The sequence below is a fragment of the Folsomia candida genome, unplaced genomic scaffold (genome assembly GCF_002217175.1).
Source record: "Folsomia candida strain VU population unplaced genomic scaffold, ASM221717v1 Fcan01_Sc006, whole genome shotgun sequence".
Classification (NCBI taxonomy): domain Eukaryota; kingdom Metazoa; phylum Arthropoda; class Collembola; order Entomobryomorpha; family Isotomidae; genus Folsomia; species Folsomia candida.
In genome coordinates, this window is record NW_019091198.1 from 6,949,596 (window position 1) to 6,971,272 (window position 21,677).

General features: G+C 38.7%; 1 protein-coding gene across 10 annotated transcripts in view; it reads left to right on the top strand.

The window, feature by feature from the left end:
- LOC110851000 (potassium voltage-gated channel protein Shaker) overlaps positions 1-21,637 on the top strand; it is a 111,564-nt gene extending 89,927 nt beyond the window's left edge. For 9 of the 10 annotated variants that reach the window (XM_035853199.1, XM_035853198.1, XM_035853202.1 and 6 more), the window contains 14 exons: positions 2,565-2,691; positions 3,869-3,920; positions 4,033-4,169; positions 4,265-4,341; positions 4,462-4,642; positions 4,794-4,836; positions 4,932-5,090; positions 5,174-5,200; positions 5,347-5,418; positions 5,579-5,731; positions 9,126-9,255; positions 12,840-13,030; positions 14,153-14,305; positions 16,197-21,637. In XM_035853199.1, the coding sequence (XP_035709092.1) occupies positions 2,565-2,691; positions 3,869-3,920; positions 4,033-4,169; positions 4,265-4,341; positions 4,462-4,642; positions 4,794-4,836; positions 4,932-5,090; positions 5,174-5,200; positions 5,347-5,418; positions 5,579-5,731; positions 9,126-9,255; positions 12,840-13,030; positions 14,153-14,298 (1,495 nt within the window). In that variant the 3' untranslated portion in view covers positions 14,299-14,305; positions 16,197-21,637. Of the gene's footprint in view, positions 1-2,564; positions 2,692-3,868; positions 3,921-4,032; positions 4,170-4,264; positions 4,342-4,461; positions 4,643-4,793; positions 4,837-4,931; positions 5,091-5,173; positions 5,201-5,346; positions 5,419-5,578; positions 5,732-7,699; positions 7,830-9,125; positions 9,256-12,839; positions 13,031-14,152; positions 14,306-16,196 lie in introns of all 10 variants that reach the window. The other variant, XM_035853200.1, reaches the window with a different exon arrangement.
- The last annotated feature ends 40 nt before the right edge of the window (positions 21,638-21,677 follow it).

Below are 21,677 nucleotides of genomic sequence, written 5' to 3' on the forward strand. Positions count from 1 at the left end.
CTTGGCGACACACTACACGACTTGACTTAAATATGTATGATGAGACATAATAATATGTGTTATTTATCGTCCAACTCATTTCTCCTATAAAACCCCATGACCACTTGCAACACAACCTCACCTTCCTCACTCTGAGATTATTACATGTCACATGAAACAGAACCACCCCCAAAACATAAATAAATATAGCTTCTCGTCCCCCATGTCGTCGTCCTGATCGCTTCCAAGCTAACGCGACAACGCCAACAACGTCATTATCATCGTGGTCGACCCATCCTCCTCGTTGTTGGTTGGAGGAAGCTCGTGGTGTGATAAATTGTGGGTGGTGGGTGTGGTGAGTCGTTCGACCGTGTTTTTAGAGAAACATTCAAAATTTCTCGCCTGGACGGGTGGGGTCTATCGCCCACTGGGGATGGTGGGGATAGAGGCCAATTTCCCTTCCGCTCTCCCTCACGCTCCCCCTCACTTAACTCCCCTTCTCTCCTCCTCACCAACCGATCCTTCAAGTGTTCAGTCGATCGATTGGCCAGGAAGCAGGACTTCAATGGGTAATCAATCATCCGTCTACTTCATCTGATTTCCATTTCCATATGCAGACCTGGGAAAGACATCTTTCCCTCGTGTGGCATACCATGTAATAATATTAATGATAACAATGTGTGCTCTTCCGCTCGTTGGGAATACTTAATTAGCATGTGTGTATCCAGTTGTGGTTATCTCGCTCGCTGGATGTGGTAGGATTTCTCCAACATTCCAGTTTTGGGCTTTCTGGTCAAAACTGGTATTTTGCACTTTGAAATCAGCAGAGCAGCACATGAATCGACGACGGGTTACAACTATTCTATTGGTCGGATTGAATTTAAGGGTCGTGTTGCACTGACAGGTTTATCTGAACTTGTGTCGAGGATGGAATCTTGAGAGATCTTGACTCCATGTGTCTGCTCTGTTTCACTCATTGCGAACATGTCATAAAAGCTGTAATCCCACGACCACCCTCCGTTTAAGAGGCAACTCAATTCTCAACCATAGCCAGGCAAATAAATGGGTTTATGGCTCAGGTTGAGCGACGATGAGGAGACGGATGGGTTTAATATGAAGATAAAGATGTGCATGATGAGCAATACCAGAGTTGCCAGGGAGTATTTTCTGTATTTTTTTATTTAAAAGTAACGGGTAGTAGAAGCAGTTCTTCTATTCAGTAGTGACACATATATCGGACGACGATGATGGGTTTATGATACTGTTGCTTTTCCTCACTTCGAAATGAGTCAGAAGCAAATCGCCGACCGATTATCATCACTATGCAACGTAGGTTTTGGCTTATCCTGCAGTAAAAAAAATGTGCGTTTTGCAAAACCTTGGAAGGCGCCCAGCAGAAACCAATTTGCTTGTTGTTTTAAAAAACACATCCGATTGCCTCTGATCTCCGATTTGTAAATTTATTTATTTACTTCAATTCCACTGGGGCAGAAATTAATGACCCAGCAGATGACAGATTGTTGTTCCTTAATGTCCAGAAAGATGCTTTTTATGTGCATCACTTCAACTCATGACCAAGGTGGTCAGGGTCAAAGGAGGCTTATCGACGAGTGATGAGCATAAGGTTAAGTAAAAGGAGGTGTGCATTTGATGGTTCATCTTTATTTTTGCAAGTAAATTGAGGAGCAGGGCGAGGATTGACATGGAGCACGGTGTCGAACTAGTTGTTGAGAAAATGATGTTTCATGTATTCCAATGTTGTTTTGGCAATATGGGTCTTGCCTCCTCCTTTCTTCACCGAAATGATATTTATTCATGTTGGCCGGACTCCAAGACACTACGTCTTGGCTTCTCAATTTCCCTCAATCTGAATTTCTGTTAATGCACACACACCATTCCTTGGAGGAAGAAGGCCTCATCGCAATTCTAGAACGTGTTACTTTGAAAACCAAACGCTACAGATATGCGACTGGAAATATGTGGCAGCAGCTATAATAAAATCAGAGTACTGTGACCATCTGTATGCATTGTAGTCGCCCATACTGGCCGTGCAGCAGCAGGGTAGGTACATACGTATAATAATCCGTCGAATTTTTCCTGGGCGACAGAATAATGTATGGATGGATATGCTCCTCTGGCAGTCGAATTTGTGACAGAAGTATGGATGAATTTTTTCAGCATATGTACGTATTTGTTCAGAACATGTTATACAAGATCCATTGTGTGTGTGACACCCTTCGCCCAGCACGTCCAGCAGAGCAAGCATATCTTAATCGCCATTGCCAATCTGCTTCCGGAAGAAATGGGCTGTTGTAAGACATTATTATTGAGGTGATAGGGCTGCAGAGTGTTGGTTGAAAATTATTGTATCCGGGGAAATATGTCCCACGCTGCTGTTCTAGTTCCTGTATCGTCGTCGTGCAGTGGGAATAATTCAATGTTTCATTCAGTCCGAGTGAAAATAATGTTGGGTATAAACTGAGTAGTCGATGATGATGAAAAGATAAGATAAGCTGGAACTGCTTATTGGTTGTTATTGGGGAAAAGTGAATCTCGGTTTAATTTTTACCCTATTCTGATTTCAGGTCCTTACCCAAACTGAGCAGCCAAGACGACGAAGGTCCAACACCTCAAACACTACATCTTACTGGAACTGGGCACTTTGAGCCAATTCCACACAACCATCAGGACTGCGAGCGAGTCGTAATAAACGTGAGTGACGCCATATTTTTACCAACTTCGTGACAAAAATCCAATAATGCGTTCACAATTTGTAACCCACTTGACATATAAACAAAGCTGAAACAAAGTTGGGTTTAACATGATACAGAATTTACTCTTTCTTTTAATTATGCAGAAACTAAGCTCATTCCCAATTGTGTAACGCTTTAACGTTACGTAATATTTTATAATGTTGCTAAAACTTTGCAAAAAACTATCAGAAGTAATTAGACCAACAATTAGGTAAATGTGCATAACTTGCTAATTTGAAGGTAAGGATTTAGTTTTCATAATCAGAGCAGAACATGTGCAAAAGGCCAGGAGAAATGGCTAGGTTAAAATGCACGCTTTTCTCTCTCAGGAGAGGATTGATCGTCTAGTCTGAAAAAATGATCCGGTTTATAACTAATGATCCTGAAGACCGTCGAGGAGAGGAATAAAGCTTCTATTTATTCCGTATATCCATGATTGACCATTTCCTTCCCCCTTTTCTCCACAAGAATTGACCCGTGGTATCGTAATAGGCTCCATTTTACCCATTTCCCACGTTTCCACACACATTTCCATCCACCACATTAAGCCGTGGATTTGCATCATAAACTCATTTCAGCCAGGAAACCGTACCACGCAAGCAGTCCAAAGATATTAACTCGGCTCGCATTTTATTATTCCACTCAACATATTATTATGTATTCCAACATTCAGATGAAATTCAAGCTGCAATATTATTCAGCTTTCCATCATCAGACATGCATATTCGCCTCCTCCCAAAGTCTATATTCGCGAGAAAAGGATTCTCTTCGACTGATAAAACCACTCCACTTTCACCCCGTTCCTCTGTTTTATGATACCATTTTTATAATCGTATTGTAGAATACTTGGCCAATGAGCATAATTTGCGAGTTATGCCACACTTTGGTTTCAGACTGGTTTAAAAAAACTTTAATTTTTTCTGACTACGTAATTGGTCCTAAATTTGGATAGATTTAGGAATGAATGATTTCCAGGATGTTGTATGTAAGAGTGAAAGTTTGTGCTCTAAATAATTACGAAATTATGTTACGAGATGAAATACACGAGTTTGAAATCCCTATTGGTTCAGTGCGGTTGTTGGTGATGTATTTAAATGTGTTTGGCTGATGGGACAAACTTTTCTTGTGCGTTACAGGTGAGTGGATTGCGGTTTGAGACGCAGTTGCGGACCCTCAACCAATTTCCGGGTAAGTTAGTCTGTCCTCTTGTCGGTTAGTTGGTCACACTGCTGGCACAACAGAAGGCACATGTCATATTGTTTTTATGTGCAACTAAACTTTTGAATCTTTAATACTGCAGACACGTTGTTAGGAGATCCCGCCCGACGCATCAGATACTTCGACCCTCTCAGGAATGAATATTTTTTCGATAGAAATAGACCAAGTTTCGATGCCATATTATACTACTACCAGTCGGGTGGTCGATTACGTCGACCGGTGAGTGCCTACTATTTCCAATCCTCCATCGCTTACCGCCCGTGGGGTGGTTGAAATCCAAGAATTGTTTACCTTACAAGTTACGTGTTTTCTAGGTAAATGTGCCTCTGGATGTCTTCGCCGAGGAGATCAAGTTCTACGAGCTTGGGGAGTTGGCGACGAATAAGTTCAGGTGAGTGATATGTGGAGTTGAGTTGAGTTGGAGGACGGTGAAAGCACCCGAAATGCCTCAATATGAATGTATGTACCATCATGTAGTACAACAAAGAACCAATGTTTTTTTTGCTTTCAGGGAGGATGAGGGTTTCATCAAGGAAGAGGAGAAGCCACTTCCAGAAAACCTGTTTCAGCGTAAAGTGTGGCTATTGTTTGAGTATCCCGAGAGTTCGCAGCAAGCGCGTGTGGTTGCGATTATTTCAGTGTTTGTGATCCTTCTGTCAATAGTTATTTTTTGTCTGGAGACATTGCCCGAGGCAAGTGAAATATTTCATGCTTTTTTTGTACAAGTCGTTCTGGAGGCTTGAAATTGTCGTAGGTGTAAAGAAGCCATTTCTGGAAAAGGAATGAAAAATCGATGTAATCTGTGGTACAAACTAATTAGTAATTTAATTATGTTTCTTTCAGTTCAAGCATTACACCCTTCACCAGGTGACGAACAATACGACTCGTGAGTTGCAATTACATATTTACTATTGGAATATTTAACACGAAATTATTGTGGCGTAAGTTAGTAATTGCATTTTTATGCTATTTATATTATAGTTGTTGAAGAAGACGAAGTGCCTGATTTAACAGACCCCTTCTTTTTAACTGAGACTATATGTATCATTTGGTTCAGCTTCGAGTTAATTGTCCGGTTTCTCTCCTGTCCCAATAAATTGTTATTTTTCCGCGACGTCATGAATATCATAGACTTGATAGGTAACCAACATTTCAATTTTATCCATAATTCATGGAGGAATGATGTGAGATTTAATCATCTCCGTTTTTATTCTATCGTATAGCAATCATTCCGTACTTTCTTACCTTGGGTGAGTTATTTATTGTTACTCGGTGATAATGATGATATGCGTGCATGTGGTCGTTCGTTGGTGTTATTTATGAACAGCCAATGCATTTAATTCGATCTGTCTGGAAGTGCCCCACAATTGATAAAAATTATAAATCTTTTTCTCAGCCACCGTCCTCGCCGAGGATGACAACGAGCCGATCGTCCCCAAGACGAAGCAAGACTCCGCGTCGAACCAAGGTACGCTAAAGTTGGTCCATAAACGAATGCGCATTTATTATTAAATAGATAGTCGTAGTACAAAGTTTGGGCGAAAAATTAATCATTCGAAGAATTGGGCATTGTGATAAAATTATAATGATGAAATGTACAACTACATAACTATTTTTCTGCATTTCAGCCATGTCACTCGCCATTCTCAGAGTTATACGATTAGTCAGAGTGTTCCGAATTTTTAAGCTCTCAAGACATTCGAAAGGGCTCCAGATTCTAGGCAGAACTCTCAAAGCTTCCATGAGAGAGTTGGGATTACTCATTTTCTTCCTATTTATCGGTGAGTCAACTTTTTCCTTCGCTTTCTCGAGTAATATTACTCGTAATATTCACCATCACTGCGATACGACCAGCCAAGTGTTTACAATTCCACGCGTGCAAATGATGGTACGTGTACGAAGAGAAAGTCGGAATCAAGGTAACACGCCAACCACCAACGTTACCCAAATGGAGAAGCGAACCAAAAACCCAATCAATCAATAATCTAATCTAATCAAATATCTTCTCAATATCGCTGCAACTACGGCAAAATTACTGCAGAATTATTAGCCATTCAAAAATTAACGACTAATTAGGTTAATTCTCCTTGTAAAATGTTTTTGTAAATTACATCGGTACATGTTTAATAAGGAGAAAGTTTCCCAACTTAACTGACACCCGCAGATTGTTGTTTGCGACCATAATCAAGGCAAGGAAAGAGGATCAGGTTCTTTTTTATCCGAGCACATTGTTAACTTGGCCCAAACTCTTTTGATCTATTAATTTTCACGCAGACATGAATAGGTCAAAAGTGAAAGGTACATAATTCAACTTTCGCTCAGATACGCTTTTAAGTGTTGAGCAAGGAGTAAGTCAGTCAAGGGTTGAACGAGGAAAGTTTTTCATTAACTCATTTCATTCCCGGTGACTTGAAGGACCTCTTAGCAAACGGCAAATAAACCGCAGTGGTGGAAACACTTGAGGTCAGGAATACACGCAGTTCAGTGATTGTAATTCTACCCAAAATCCCCTCAACCCTGGTGGAATGTTGACCAGACAGATTGGCATTTAAATCGCATTTTCTTAATGCACACACTCCCCAGCAGATTCAAGATGCTCTTGAGTTTGTCCATATGCCATGGGAGACCAATAGAAGGAGAGGTTTCATCTCGTAGGAACGGATTCCATTGCGAAAGAGGTTGATTAGTGGTGTACTTTTACTTGCGCAACTTAATGGCCAGTTTATAATGGTAAATTGGACAGGGCCGGATTAAAGGGAAAGGTTGCGAGCTATTGAAAAATAAAGCGTCCTAACAAATCTATATAAGTGGCTTTTTAACGTTTCCACTGAAGGGGAGGGTGTAAAGGGAGAGGTTCTCGCATGTAGTGCCGGTCCATTACGTGGTCCTGTGAAATTCGAGAAACATCTCCTCCGACTGGATAATTGGAGTTTGAAGGGAGATGTGATTTTGCAAATAATCTCTTTGTGGACACAAGTGCTTTGCATACTCATTTCCTGATTAAGTCCACGCTCTCGCTCCGCCTCGTCGTCCTCCTCTATCTCATCTCCATGTAATGCGTTTAATTACACGGAGTGTGTCCCACCAAGCCCAGCCCAGGAACTTTGCTAAATCATTTCCTTCAATATATGTACATACAGTCGTAACCTTTAGCATTCTCCAGTTTTTGGGCCAATATTTGTATTCTGAGGAAACTCTAGAGCGAATGACGTTAGTGAGCGAGAGAAAGAAAGATGGGCAACCACACTGAGGAGGTTATTTGATTGAACCATTAAATGAGCCTGGACATACGGATTGCGTCATGTTGTTAAATAGATGTGATCAATAATATGTAGGACCACGTATGATGCACACATGTTTCCATGTTCAAATTATAGGCAATTTCTGCGGGTAATATTTCAGATTTAATTAACTTTTTCATAATTCGATCAGCCCATAAAAATTATAACTCTGTGCGAATGGTGGTAATGACTTGGCCTGATTTGACGTCTTTCTCCCCTCAACTTTCACTCTTCTAATAATAGTTTAAAAAGGGAAAGTTTTCGAAAGGTGATTTTGTCAGCTCTTTGACTTCAAAGTTGTTACATAGTTTGAGTTAATATTTTACACACTATTGTTACAAGTCAAAATCAAAAAGTTATTGTAGCGAGCTATATGTTAATTACTATATATACATAGAATTACTAGTAAAGCAACAAAACGTGGACCCTGGGAACAACGAAAGGAACCAATGTTCTGATTTTTTTTAGGGGTAGTATTATTCTCGTCCATTGTCTATCATGCAGATGCAAATGAATATGACTCCTCGTTTCGAAGTATACCCGACGCGTTCTGGTGGGCGGTTATCACCATGACGACAGTGGGTTACGGTGACATGAGGTAATTTCTCTCCTTGTCGTCGCCTCACCCGCCTCCTCACCCATTTCGAAAGAAGGGGCAAAAAGGGTTTCACAACTTTCTCCGAGTGGTCAACAAATATTCTGAATTAAATTAGTTTGATTTTTAAGGAATTAGTCAGTAAAAGTAGTCGAATGTTGAAAGTATGTACATTTTACTTTCACTCACTTTCACCATTCTTATTAAGCACGCTGATAAGTGCTGCTGATAAGTGAAAGTTCGTACTCGGAGTAGCCTTTGTGAAAGCCTTTTTCCCCATCCTTTGTTCCATCCTCCATTAAGTAATACTGTTTAACCCTGACTTCTTCTGTCTCTCCTACAATGCGAAATTATTCATTGATCATGAAGTGTCCCATTGTGCTTCTCGGCCTCTGAATTGTGCCAAACGTTATTGTGGCTTAATACGTATGTTGATGTACCGATAATAAACAGCGACGACATAATAATAATACGTCTTCCCAGCAGCAAATTACACACACTTGTTACATCCTCCTCCACGAGTCCGTGTGTGTGTGTACGAGAAAACGAGAGAATGTTCAACCCCAACCGTGTACGACGGATTGATTGATTGGCAATTCTCTTACAGCCAGAGTCGTTATATTCAGTCGCTGTATTGTTGTTCTATGTACTGTAATTGTACTGTATCGCATTATTGTACTGAGTTTGTTGTTTACTTGTGATGTTCTCGACATCAGTGGGCTTCCAGTTATATTCCAAACATACTCTTCCTCTATATATATTTGTACGTATTTATCTGACTACTTCTCTCTCTCTCCAAGTAACACAATCGCTCGCACGTAGCGTCGTCTTTTTACAAGTGCTTTTGGTTGATCTAGACTCGACTTAATAATTTAAACTTGCCCAACTTGCCTAAAGGACTACCAGACCACACACGAGTAAGAAACGTACCCTGCGAAAAAAAACTGCGAGAGATCATATAAATATATGATCCCCCGGTGATCACTTGACTACACATAATAAAAAAGAACTGCCGGGGTTGGTTACACAGTCCGATCATCCAGAGTCGACGACGACGATGAAGACGAATGATTACGTGTGAGGAGGAGGTTGTTGTTGTCTTGAGGTAATTATTTGAAAGACGATGACGACGAGGACCCGTGGAACAATAATATTTATGCTCGTGTGGTCCATATCGGATGACGTGGTGTGGTGAAAGCCAAGTTGGGGAAAGAAAATGACTATGCCAAACAATTCTAATGCTCTGTTGTCTAATGCCCACTACTTATCTATCTATCTATGATTTTCTTCCTTCCGTAGGTGTGGTTCTATTCTCATCTGCCGTATATTTCGCGGAAGCGGGAACGGAACATTCGTATTTTAAATCTATTCCTGACGCGTTCTGGTGGGCTGTCGTTACCATGACGACAGTGGGTTATGGCGATATGACGTACGCCTCCTTTTGCATTCCTTATCTTCTGAACAAGAATTTAAAAAAACGAGTGATGAAGAAGCAATATTGGATTGCTTCTTCATCATGCAGGGTTTTGCAGTGCAGTGTTTCAACCTAATCCACCTTTTAGTTTCATTCATTCATTTGTTCCAATAACAACATTGCCAATTCACACCTCATGATATATTCTAGACGAGTCATAAAATGGGAAAAGTCCAAAAAATATGAGGTCTAAACGGACTCTTAAATTTCCTTATGAGCCAGAATATCTGAGTTGAGAATCGGTCCAGCAATGAGTACTAACCACTTTTTGAATTCTGTGTAATACCACTAACTAATACACTAATAATAACATTGTTACTAATACTAACCAGCAGATGCTTCACTCTATACGACATTTTTATTATTATTATTATTCTTATAAACAAACAAACTCTTGTGTTAATTTCATTCATTCGCCGCCGTTCGTTATTATAATTAATTACATGTGCAGGCACTCCACACGTTCTTCGTTCTTATTGTAATATCACCACTGCTTAATTCACCATGTTTTTATTAGTATAAATCACAGTTGAGTTAGGAAAGTGTTGTTGTGTTTTCACCCGAATTCAGTAAATAGAAAATACTAAATAGTTGGTGTGTCTTTGCTTTTTCATGAAAAAAAGAGATAAAAGATTGAGAGTATGAATGATAGCCAATAATTTAGACAGTTTCGTAGGTCATCGTAATCGTAGTAGGTAGTAAATAATAGTAGTCGCACAGTATATATTTTTCAGGATTAATTGACCGTCTGGTCAATACGACGATGTGTGTGTAAGTGTGAAAGAAGCTGATGTTCATAAGCATGTAAAAGTACGGGTCAAAAAAAGCGTCTCATCATTTCATCCTAATGCGAAGTTAACACATTTCCTGGAAAGATCACCCGACGTAAAGATCACTCGAGGGAGGGGGAAAGGAGCCGGTGTGATAATAATCGTACCTCCAGAGTGGTAAGTGAGTCCTACACCCTGTTTGTAGGAGGGCTTGGCTGATGGGTTCAGATTTAGGTGCCAAAAGATTTCCCTTCCATCGCTCCCAGTTAGTTACGGGTGTCAACTTATTTGTCAGATTGTCACAATAATTTTCCAGGGAATTAGGCAAGGTCGAGGTGGGCGCTGCTCCAGTTTTTCCTTTTGGCACTCATTCAGCTCCCTTTTCGCGTTGTATCCATTCCGAATTAAAAGGAGAGCCTCCTACGTACATCGAGAATCAAATCAACCCAATCAGTCCCCGTCTAGTTAGTCCTCCTCTTGTGCTCGGCTGACATTAAATATTTGCAGGATAAATTAATTCCACTCCTCTTCTTCCCGTTTCACTTCATATTTCATGTCATTTCTACGGAGCAGAGGCGTTCATTCCTATTTACTCAAACATGTCCAACAAATAACGGCAAGTATGAATCAAATCGCATTACTAAATTGTTTACTGCCAGTTTCGTGAGCGAGCTGCTCCATTTTCATTTCACAAAGAAAGTCGATTGAGTTATGGAGAAAAGTGAGTTACAATATTTACTCCTATTCCCCCTGGTTTTCATACATATGCGTTCGTTCGACTACGTAGGACGAACTGAATCAGAGGCATAGATAGATACACATACGGACAGATACGTAGTCTGAGGAAGGATGGATAGAGCAGGTGTTCATCCAAAGTGTACATTAATAGTGTATTCACTCCTATCGCCAAAAACTCTGACCGTGCGTAGTAGTAATGGACGAGGAAGCAGAAAAAAGTATTCATTTCACATCCAATCATAATCGACGATGACCCTTTTAAGTCACGTATCACGAATAGTTAGTCCACGATCCATGATCGGCTCTAGCATAACAGCTTTAGAGGCATATTTGTGCAAAAAAATGTGGAAGGCAATCAGTCTTCAGTAGGACAATCCTGCCTACAATTTCCATACGGAATGACTCCTACTGCTGCATACGAGTAAATCGAATGAATGAACGGCCGGGGAAAGCCAGGAAGAAGAAGGGCGTGTGAGTGAGGCAAATAATGCAGAATGTGTGGATTGTGGATAAATGCGGATGTTTGGGTTGGACTGCGGATGGAATATGTATGTAGCAGCAGCATCGCATGTCTTTGGTGCTGGTGAGACTGGACGCAACGAATGAATTTCTTTAATGAAAAATTGATTGGTATTGATGCACAACATGGGACACACACGAAACCTTTACAAAAACTCAATCATTACAAAAACAAGCTGTCAGAAAAGATTTTTAACACATCACACAAAATTTGTGATTTCCGTAAAGTAATTTGATTTTACGAAGTAATGTGAAAGCCATTCCGTCGCCGGCAATTTCGCGTTTAAACGTAGCTCACTCACACTACACGTATGTACATATCCTCTTCATATCAACTTTCATACCCAAGCACACAAACGTGTATGTATTCACATACCTGCGTCACTCGATAATTCATCATCATATAACTTTATAAATGATACACCATCAAAACCTGACATGGATGCCCAGAGAAAGAGACAGTAAAACATGAGTGAATTGCCGTACATACATATTTACTATTACTAATATATTCCACTACACCAAATAAAACTCCGCCTGGGTGGAAACATACCAAAGTTATGGAGAAGCTGTATAGGTGAATGTGATCACGGGGCATTTTGACATGGCCGTAACAAAACTAATAATCAAACTAACAATTAAACGTAGCGTAGTTTAATTTCGAGTTAAATTGTACCTAGATTGTTAGACACTACTAAAAAAGATTCACCCACCACTTGTAAGAATTCAGAGCTTGGCAACTTAACGTTTTTTGTTTACTATTATGACGAACACAAACTAGCAGTAATAATAATAAGTATGAAATCCGATGCCTTGAGCTTTGCGTATGCCACAAAGCCGCTTCACGAATACATGTGTACTAATATTTATTGCGGCTTCTTCATTAAATTTATTTAACAGTCACTGCTTCCGCATGAGAATGTCGCATGAATGTTTTAGTTTCTCAGTGTTTTATCAATGTTATTATACCTACTTGGCTTGCGTTGTTTCTTAATTTCGATAATTATCTATGGATAACCTGAAGTGCCAAGAGAGCCAAAGGTTGACACCTACGAATACTCAAATGTGCACGGCAGATAACTTTTGACCTATATAACTTAAATAACTCGCATTTTGGTCAAGTTGTCATGAACAAACTTGACCAAAGGAGAAAGAGTGATGTCTTCACTTTAGTTCAACTGCTGTACCCGTTTGAGTAAGGGTTTCAACCTTTGCCTCACTTGACACCTCAGTGCGATCCATAGTGAACCATAAACTGCAAACTAATGTTAGAAATCAATGCATCAACTTCAAAGTTATGTATCAGGAACCCACTATTTACAAATTTCCGTCCATGTAAAACACTTTATCGACTCTTGTTGTTATGTGAAACGACATAGTTTGTTCACCGCAATTTCGTAGAGAGAAACCTGGACGAGGGTAACCGTGGGGAGAGAGATACATGGTTTTGAACCACACTGTGCAAATAAATTGGGAGAACAATAACTAATTGATGTTTGCCTATCAAAACAGGCCCGTGGGGGTGTGGGGAAAAATAGTCGGATCCTTATGTGCCATCGCGGGAGTGTTGACAATCGCATTACCTGTGCCTGTTATAGTTTCCAATTTCAACTATTTCTACCATCGGGAAACGGATCAAGAGGAAATGCAGAGTCAGAACTTCAACCACGTCACGAGCTGCCCGTATCTACCCGGTACATTAGGTACGTTCTGAACGACTTGATACATCTAATCCCACCATAGTTTACTACTCATCTCGTAGCAGAAATACCCTTGATCTTCGTCTTCTTGGAACATTCACAAATCCGTGCACTTCTCTAATCGTAAATAGTTTGTACCAGTTAAAAACAGGGTTTTATTGATGTCGAATTATATATTTTTAATAATTCAAGCTGAGAATAGCCCAAGTTTGCGTATGATCCGCCGTCTGGCTGAAATTGGACGGCCACGGGTGAAAGCGCACAATAGTATCGGGCGGAGAAAGCAAGAAGGTTAGGTTAGGATCTGGGACGAGTCTTATTTTTATAGCGATTTTGTGATTCTGTAAAAAAGTCAAACTGTCACGTCCATCTAATTCACATTATCTGTGTCCAATTTATACCATCTTCTTGGTTTTATCGATACCGGATGACCCGGTTTAATGTCTTACTCATTCCTTGGTCTAGTAAACTCTTCGGATGCCCTTAATTATGTCAGTTTCCCACCGCAGGATGAATTTCTTTCACGAGATACACATCCCCAATTCGTTCATTGGTATATCTCTCGTACAATTATCTCCAGACATTTTTTTCCAAATAGTTATTTTTGTAAGATTATTTTTTGATTTTTCGAAAATCCTCATCTGAGAAAATATCATTACAATTCACACAATGGGCACGAAATTGAACCCAATTTCGACCGTGTTATAATAGAAGAGTTAATTTTGACCATCGGTTTTCCTTCTGTCTGGAGAAGAAGGCTGATTTCATTTCTAGTCGACATTGATCCCTTCTATAGATCCGTCCGACTTGAAGTAAGTTGTTCAGAACCTATCACCGCTAGGCACGGTTTCACTCCTCACCTGACATGGCGTGAATTCCAAGCTCAAACCCTTTGTCCGTGACAATTTGTTATACGACCAGACTCTACTTTTCTTAAGGTGATGACAGAGAGGTTCATTTCATAGACGAGGCCTTGTGCAGTGGTTGGGATTGAATTCTTTTTTGTCAGTAGTGGCATAATCAATAGGTTGTTGCGTAAGAAGACCAAGTGCTGTGCTTTCCCTCGAGGTTGTCTTACCATACAAATTGAATAATGTTGTAATGATGTTTGATGATTGGTAACAGGATATCAGAATGCAGATGATGCCTCAGTTTCGGAGTCGTCTTCAGATATCATTGAGCTGAACGAGGTTGAGTACACCAAAAAGCTGGGAAATGCCAATCCTAAGCCTAGAAATAGCAATACGCCTCGGATTGAAACAGACGTTTGACCACACGGTAAGAATACCCATATTTTTGCAAGCTCATTACTCAGCAGCAGCAGAAATTTATCCTTCGTTCTGCTCAGCAATTTTATAATGTTATATAATCAGACTCTTTTTTGACCTGTTAAAAAAATGTGCAAATCTTTTGTCTCGTTGAAACTCGCTTTATTCCATCATCACATCCGAGCCCACGTTAGACAATGGAGGCTGAGGAGGAGAGATGAGCATTTGTTGAAAAGCGTGAGGACGTAGAATTTTAAGTCAGCGAAGGAGAAGGGAAGAAGAAGGCTCCCAGAGAGAATATTACGAGAAGTGCAGAAGTGGAAGAAGAAGGGACGACGACGGAGGGAGAAAGTGAATGACGTTGGAGAGCTGGCAGTAGTGGAGGAAAGAAAGAAGAAAGAGCATTTGGTGGAGTAGTCCACTTCTTGTGTCCTCGTACCACGAGGAACTAGTCGACTCTGCTGAATTGAGACTGGTTTTGGTGCAACGACGAAGGCGAAACGCTGCATTGATATTGATCGAGTCCCGTTCCACAAACTCCAGTTGGCAAATCTAATACGGGGAAAGTTTAGTTATTGTAGCGCTTCCACCATCCGGACGAGATCCCCATTTTTGCCTGCTTTCCAAGGAAATGACCCCTCTGGTACGAACGGCTGGTGCTGCTGCTCTTTCCTGCTCAGTCGTCTCAACCTCAGACTTTCGTCTTTTTCTTTCCAACCAGAACCATTGTGTGGATAACACCACTTTTAAATAAAATGCTACGACATCTTTTCAGACTTTGTTGCAGGCAGTCATATATACATACGTATGTACGTACTTGAGGAAGTTCTGGTTTCAATTCCGGTCTCTTTGATGAATTTATGAATATTAGTACGTACACGAAGCAATCCATTTTTTGACTGCGTAAAATTACAAAGAATTATGGCAACTGTCTGCTTAAATCCATGAAATGCAAGTAGAATGTCTTTATTTATTCAAAGTTGGGCGAGACATGGAAAGTATAAAGTTGCGTAGTAAATATATTCAGATAAAAAACTTTCTCAGTTTTAGCATTTTTAAATCTTTATAAAAATTTTCCTCCAATGGAGTCAAGTATTCGATCCTCGTCTCACTTGTTTCATCATCTTCTTGGAGGCGAAGATTTGCAAAGTTCCGAGTATAGTGGTGGACTTCGCATCTCGCATACCAAACTCGAGACCAGAGAGACACCTTATCTGACGGAGAAAAATACACAAAATAGTTTCGTAGTTAGCGTATCCCTGGAAGCGTGTGCTCTTTGTCCTTGTCTGATTGCGTTAGAAAGTTGTGGTGGGAAGAATGGAAGAAAGCGTATGTATGTTGGTAGAGTTGAAACACGTGCGTCATTCTAACGTGAAAACATAATCAATTATTCACCCGGCTCGCTTATGTCACTCACTCAGGCACTATTATCGTTAGTGGATGTTAAAAAAGAGGAATGAGCACATTGCTATCATCATCAGGTTCCGATTAGACCAAAGTCAGACAAATCTCCTTCTTTTCTTTCTTTTACGAAAAAGAGCTGATGATCTGATCTATCGTCATCTCCTCGTAACACGATATACGTATTGTACAAATTCTTCAAATCATCACCCCTTTTCATTTTCACCCCATTGATCCACCACCACCGGTCACATAAAAACCACAACCTTGAAGTTTCTCCAAACAACGTCCGAATTATTGTTGAGACACCACGCCACCACTTATGTATGGCACTCATACGTGTCTGGACTTGGATGATACGAGTCCTTGACACACTGTGGGAATTGTTTTATGAAATATGTGAAAGGAAAACGGCGCATGCAGACTAAAAAATAGATTCCTGTCTGAATTTGAAAGTGAACTATTGCAAGAATTATATAAACTTTTTTTATGTCTTGCAGGGAACAGTATCTTCCTGGGTGAACTAAGTAGCTTGCAATGGAAGTGCTTGTGGTGGGTGGAGGAACGTGGATGGACAGTCGGACTTTCTCCTGCCATTTGCCGCTAGGTTAAGATGACGACGACGACGACGGCTGCTGACGACCAACCGAGTGTCTGTGCCAATGAAGAAGAAGACCTGCTACCAGGAGCCATCATGCCAAATACAAAATTCATTTCCAATTAAAAAATACTTCAACTACTTGTTCTCTGTCGCACCACTGATCACACACCAAAAACCAAGAAACAACAAATAATAACCACTGAGAAAGCTGCTCTCCGACTCTCTCCAACTATATAACCAAGTCTTAATTTGATACAAAATCAGAACGTATTGTATTACTACATTGTAAACCAACTCATAATAACGTACTACTTACTACTACTAGGGAAAAAACACTACGACGAATTACAGTATGATGATGGTGAATTTCACTGCAACGAACTATGAACTATGTAAACTAGGAGTAATAAGGAAATAATGTGGTGCTCATTATGATAGGGACGACATAATGTAGGACTTATGTACATTCATAGACTTTCTATCTGCGTATGCTCTCATCCAATCCACATCCAAATTCCAATAACTCTACCACCTACGAATATGTAACATAGGCAGGTATCAAGCTATCTAAACGGCTTAATGTCTACATACACTACTACATAATAGATATGATATATATACTCACAAATCTTTAACTAACACTTATTACTTCATCGAAAATTTTGCATTATTCAACAACGTTGGAAAAAATTAGGAATTTTCATCAGCTCTAAAAATTAATATATTTAAAAACAGCCTTAGATAACGCAAAAACCGCAACACAAGCGAATAATTAATAATCATCCAGGGATGGCTTTAAACAATTTACCTGATTTTTATAGTCTCCACATACATACTTACTCCAACCGTTTGTCAATCAATTATTCCAAATGATAACATGTTATCTTTACAGGTAAAGGTTTCTACCGCTTTTCTATTTCTGTTTGTTAACTCATATAATCGCTTCTACGAAAAAAAACGGAGGATGTGTGTGGAAGCAAAAAAGAGAAAGTTATCTAATTCGTGTCGTGTGGTTGGACCAATTTTATTTGATGTATAAGAGAGAAAGAGAGATAAAAAAAACCACCACTTGGATACATAAGTACACAACAAGCAACATAATTTAGTTACAATTTCCCATCTTATATTTTATCAACTGCTTACTATCAACTATAAAAAAGTGAACCACTCTAAACGTGAGTATATAAATATTATATATGTATAAATATACGCAATACACAAGAAACAATAAGACATACGCTGCAACTAAATATGTAGATGCATGAGGAAGAAAGCTGCTCCTGACCGTTTCTATCACACACATTGTTAATTCTTAGTTCAAAAATAATGTCCACTCCACGCCCACCCAAAAAAATATCCGAGACTGACCGACACGTTCAGAAGAAAACATTTTATACTTCTATGATGACAAACAAATTCATTGATATGCCACTTCAGCAGACATATTTCTGAGCTTTTTTTAAAAAGAAAGAAAGTATATTGATTGCTTTGTAGAAGATTCGATCACAACGGCGTCTCTCTAAAATTCTCTTAATAATTCCAAATTTTTTGTTTGTTGCATTGTTCCGACCACGATATTATTCTTTTTGTGAATCGATAATATATAAAGAAGTTTGGTGCGTTGGATTGGATAGCCAGTCAGGCAACAGAGAACGACATCACCATCATCATCATATTCATAATTTGCCAATTGTTGAAAGAAAGTCCATTTGACCTGAAGAAAAGTATGTTTTAAGTTAAATATCATATTAACGTGTGCTAGCATATTGTTGGCCAGAGCTGTTGACGGCTTGCGGGGTTACATACTTATTATTGTTATTATTATTACGTGATGAGAATAATGTATTATTACTTTAAAGTTGTAAAAAGATTTAGATTATAACGCAGCAATTTAAATATGAGAAACGGGTTTACCGGTGAAACATTTCCAAGTGATACGAGAACTGAGTTAGGATTTTCCAACCAAAATTTTAATTTTATTCGATTAGCACATACATATAGTTTAATATTGTTAAATATTATGTCAAGCGTTGTTTTCTACAAAGTCAGTTCCAGTCGAAATCATTGCAAATTATTTATGGAAGGTTGCATGTACCTTTTGTACTATGATCGTCAAACACCAAACAAATGTGATCAATCACACATTACAATAGTGGTTACTATTTACTACTACCTCATTCCACACAACTTTACTCATTTACATCAACGTTTATTTCTAAAGTTGAGGAAACAACGAAAAGAAGTTGAAATAACTAATGTCGGTCATACTCGAGATTTTATTACAAATATTTTAACCTGATCCTAATCAAGTGGCTAATTGTCCTTAAAAAAAACTTTGAGATTGGTGAAAACAAATTTATTACCGTTTCAAAAACCGAGTCCTCAAATATAAAACCTCACAAATTTAAGTTTAGAGTCCTAAAAAAATTGATACTATACGTTAAACAAGTAAGAAAAAAAGGTGAAAAGTAGAGAAGAAGACGAAAGAGCAACAAATGTGGGTGCTTATTGCGTAACATTCATTCATATCAGTTAAAAAATACATTGTCCTCAATCTTGGTGGTGGTGATGTCTCAGTAAGCGTCCATATGAAATTTTTACTACTTACTACACATACAGGTGCAAGACTGCCCTTTTCGTTTTTGTGATATATGTATATTCATCATGTTAGGTTTGCAGAAGAAAAAGAAAGAAATCAAAAGTTGTTGAAAAATGTCGCAGGTCGTTCATTAGAGCTGTTGTTGACCACACAAAAATCGTCGTTGAAAAAAATTCCCTATACAAGCCTGTGAATTTATATGCTGTACAGTAATTCATTATATAAGCGCACTCACATAATTCCTCAACAAGGTTACCTGGATCGCTTATCATCACTATATGTCGCAATTGAATTGTGGACATCAGCTTTCCTCTGATGTCTTATCATTTCAGCCTTTTCGTGGAGAGTGCTCTCAAAAATTCTAATAACTCTGCCTTACACAACACTACACTCGATATGAACTACATATAATAAAAAATCAGATAGCTTTAGCCATTAGCAGGCGCACTATTATTATTACCATTTTTTAAACAAGGCCCACATTGTTCTGCTCTATAAACTATTCACACGGTATGTATGACGCACTGCATCATAAACAAATTACGACGACGACGACGACACACACCGCATCTTAATCAGCCACCCACCCACACAGCATTACTCAAATTTAACCAATTACCTGATCTTAGCTAGATTGTTGCTAACAGTTCCGTTTCCTGTTGGCGTTTTCTCCCCTCGTTTCCTAATTCGGCGTCATTATTAAAACCATCATGGGCATTCTCGATTCGGTTTTTCAAGGGTCTGTTCGTAACTTGTAGTAGTAGCTCTTTGCTGTCGAGGTACATAAGTCCTGTCGAGGATTCACGTATACATACATACATAAAAACACTGAAGAAACTAACTTTTCTAAAGCTACAGCCTTCATCTTCTCTATTTCTACTACTACTACTTACTACATACTTGTGTACTTACTACTATGCCACACACTTTGAAAGAATGATTCTCATGAAATTATTGTAACTCGATCTGCTATTATTATTCTTACATATTATTGTTATCCATTGATACTTAGCTGATCCTACTACTACTACTTATTGACGATACTTAACTACACTCTCTATCTCTATCTCAATACCGTCTACTAAGTTACATACATACATAATATGTATATCTCGACATTTAGCAAGTATGAAATGCCACTTACTAAAAACTAATACACAAACAACAATCGCCTATCTGCCAGCCTGTACTCGCAAAGTTTTATCTTGCAACTATATAAAAAAAACATCAAAATCTGCTTCTAATAATTTGTTACGATACCCGTGAAAAGGTGTGATAATTGCTGTCCCGTTATCACCGTTTTTTATATCAAAGAAGGAACACTAAAAGTCCATCTCCACCGTGGGAGAGTATTATTCTACTTATTACTCATTACAACTACATTAAATATCACTCATCTTCTTATCCTACATAATTCTACACTTTTTTCGTGTAATGCATCACTCCATTACGATATTCTATAGTCAGTCCTCACACACTTTATTACTTATGCAGATTCATCATTATCTCGATGAAACACAATTTGTAAGTGATGCCTACCAACACAATCAACGAAACTGCAGTGAATTTCAGGGAGCAGTCTCTCTGAATGAATCCCCTTGTTGATCCGAATCGATTTTTTCCAAAATTTGATAGCTCTCTTCTGCAGAAAAAAATCAGATATAGAATGGAGTGTGTGTACGTATATCTAAATACATGGGTCAAAAGTAAGACGAGTAATTAATTATGACACTTGCATCTTAAAAATCCTCCAGCCAAAAAGTCATAAATTGTCAAAAACTAGCAAAGAAATAGCGGCTTCATTTGCAGAAATTATTACTCAACTTATAGTACAAGTGGCCTGTACGTAGAGCATCCGCAGAAATCGCTAAAGAGCAGTCATTGTTAAATACATATGTCCTGAGGTAGATCTGCAGGTATTCTATTTAACAATCTAGCATAGGATCATCATCATCAGAAAACGAAATTTTAGAAATTGTAGGCAGAGCTACTCACTGCAAAAAATGCTACTAAATACAAGTCCCAAACTAAACTTCTACTACATTTAATAAAACATTATGCTTCTCCAAACTCCAAAAGACGATTCTACTCGCAACCAAACAAGATACTGATATTAAAAAGGAGGAGGAGGTATGATGACATAAAAAAAAACAAGTCCATAAGCTACTAAAAAAACTTGAACAATGGAAAAAAGGTACAGAAATATAGGGTGGCATTTTAAATATACTACTGAGACGAAGACTACTATACTACTCCACAAAAAAGTTGGGTGTGCAAACTCTCTGTGCGAATCAATGATGAGTGTGTGTGGGTGTGAAACATTTTTAATTTACTACTCCGTTATTACGACGACGTCGACGATGACATAAAAAACTACACGAAGAAATTAAGTCAGAGGTGTCAGGATCAAAAAGCATACAAGGGTAAAAGTACATTATTGTTATTACGGAAAGTATGACTACTACTATATTACATATACTTATTAAATACTATTATTATTGTTATATACGATAAAAATTGTTATAAAAATATAAGAATAACTGAATAAATAAATAAAATAAATAAATAGGGGTACGCTGTTTATGAAACTGAGGATAAATTTAATCCAACTATTACTATATTGTACCGTAATTCTGGAATACTGTACATTAAACTCAACTATTTAGGAAATAAGCGAGGCATTGAACAGTTATACAACAGAAAAACAAGTATGAATAAAGAAATCCAATTTCAAAAGTATATATCATGCTTGTGGTCAATCACATGAAAATGTGAGGTGCA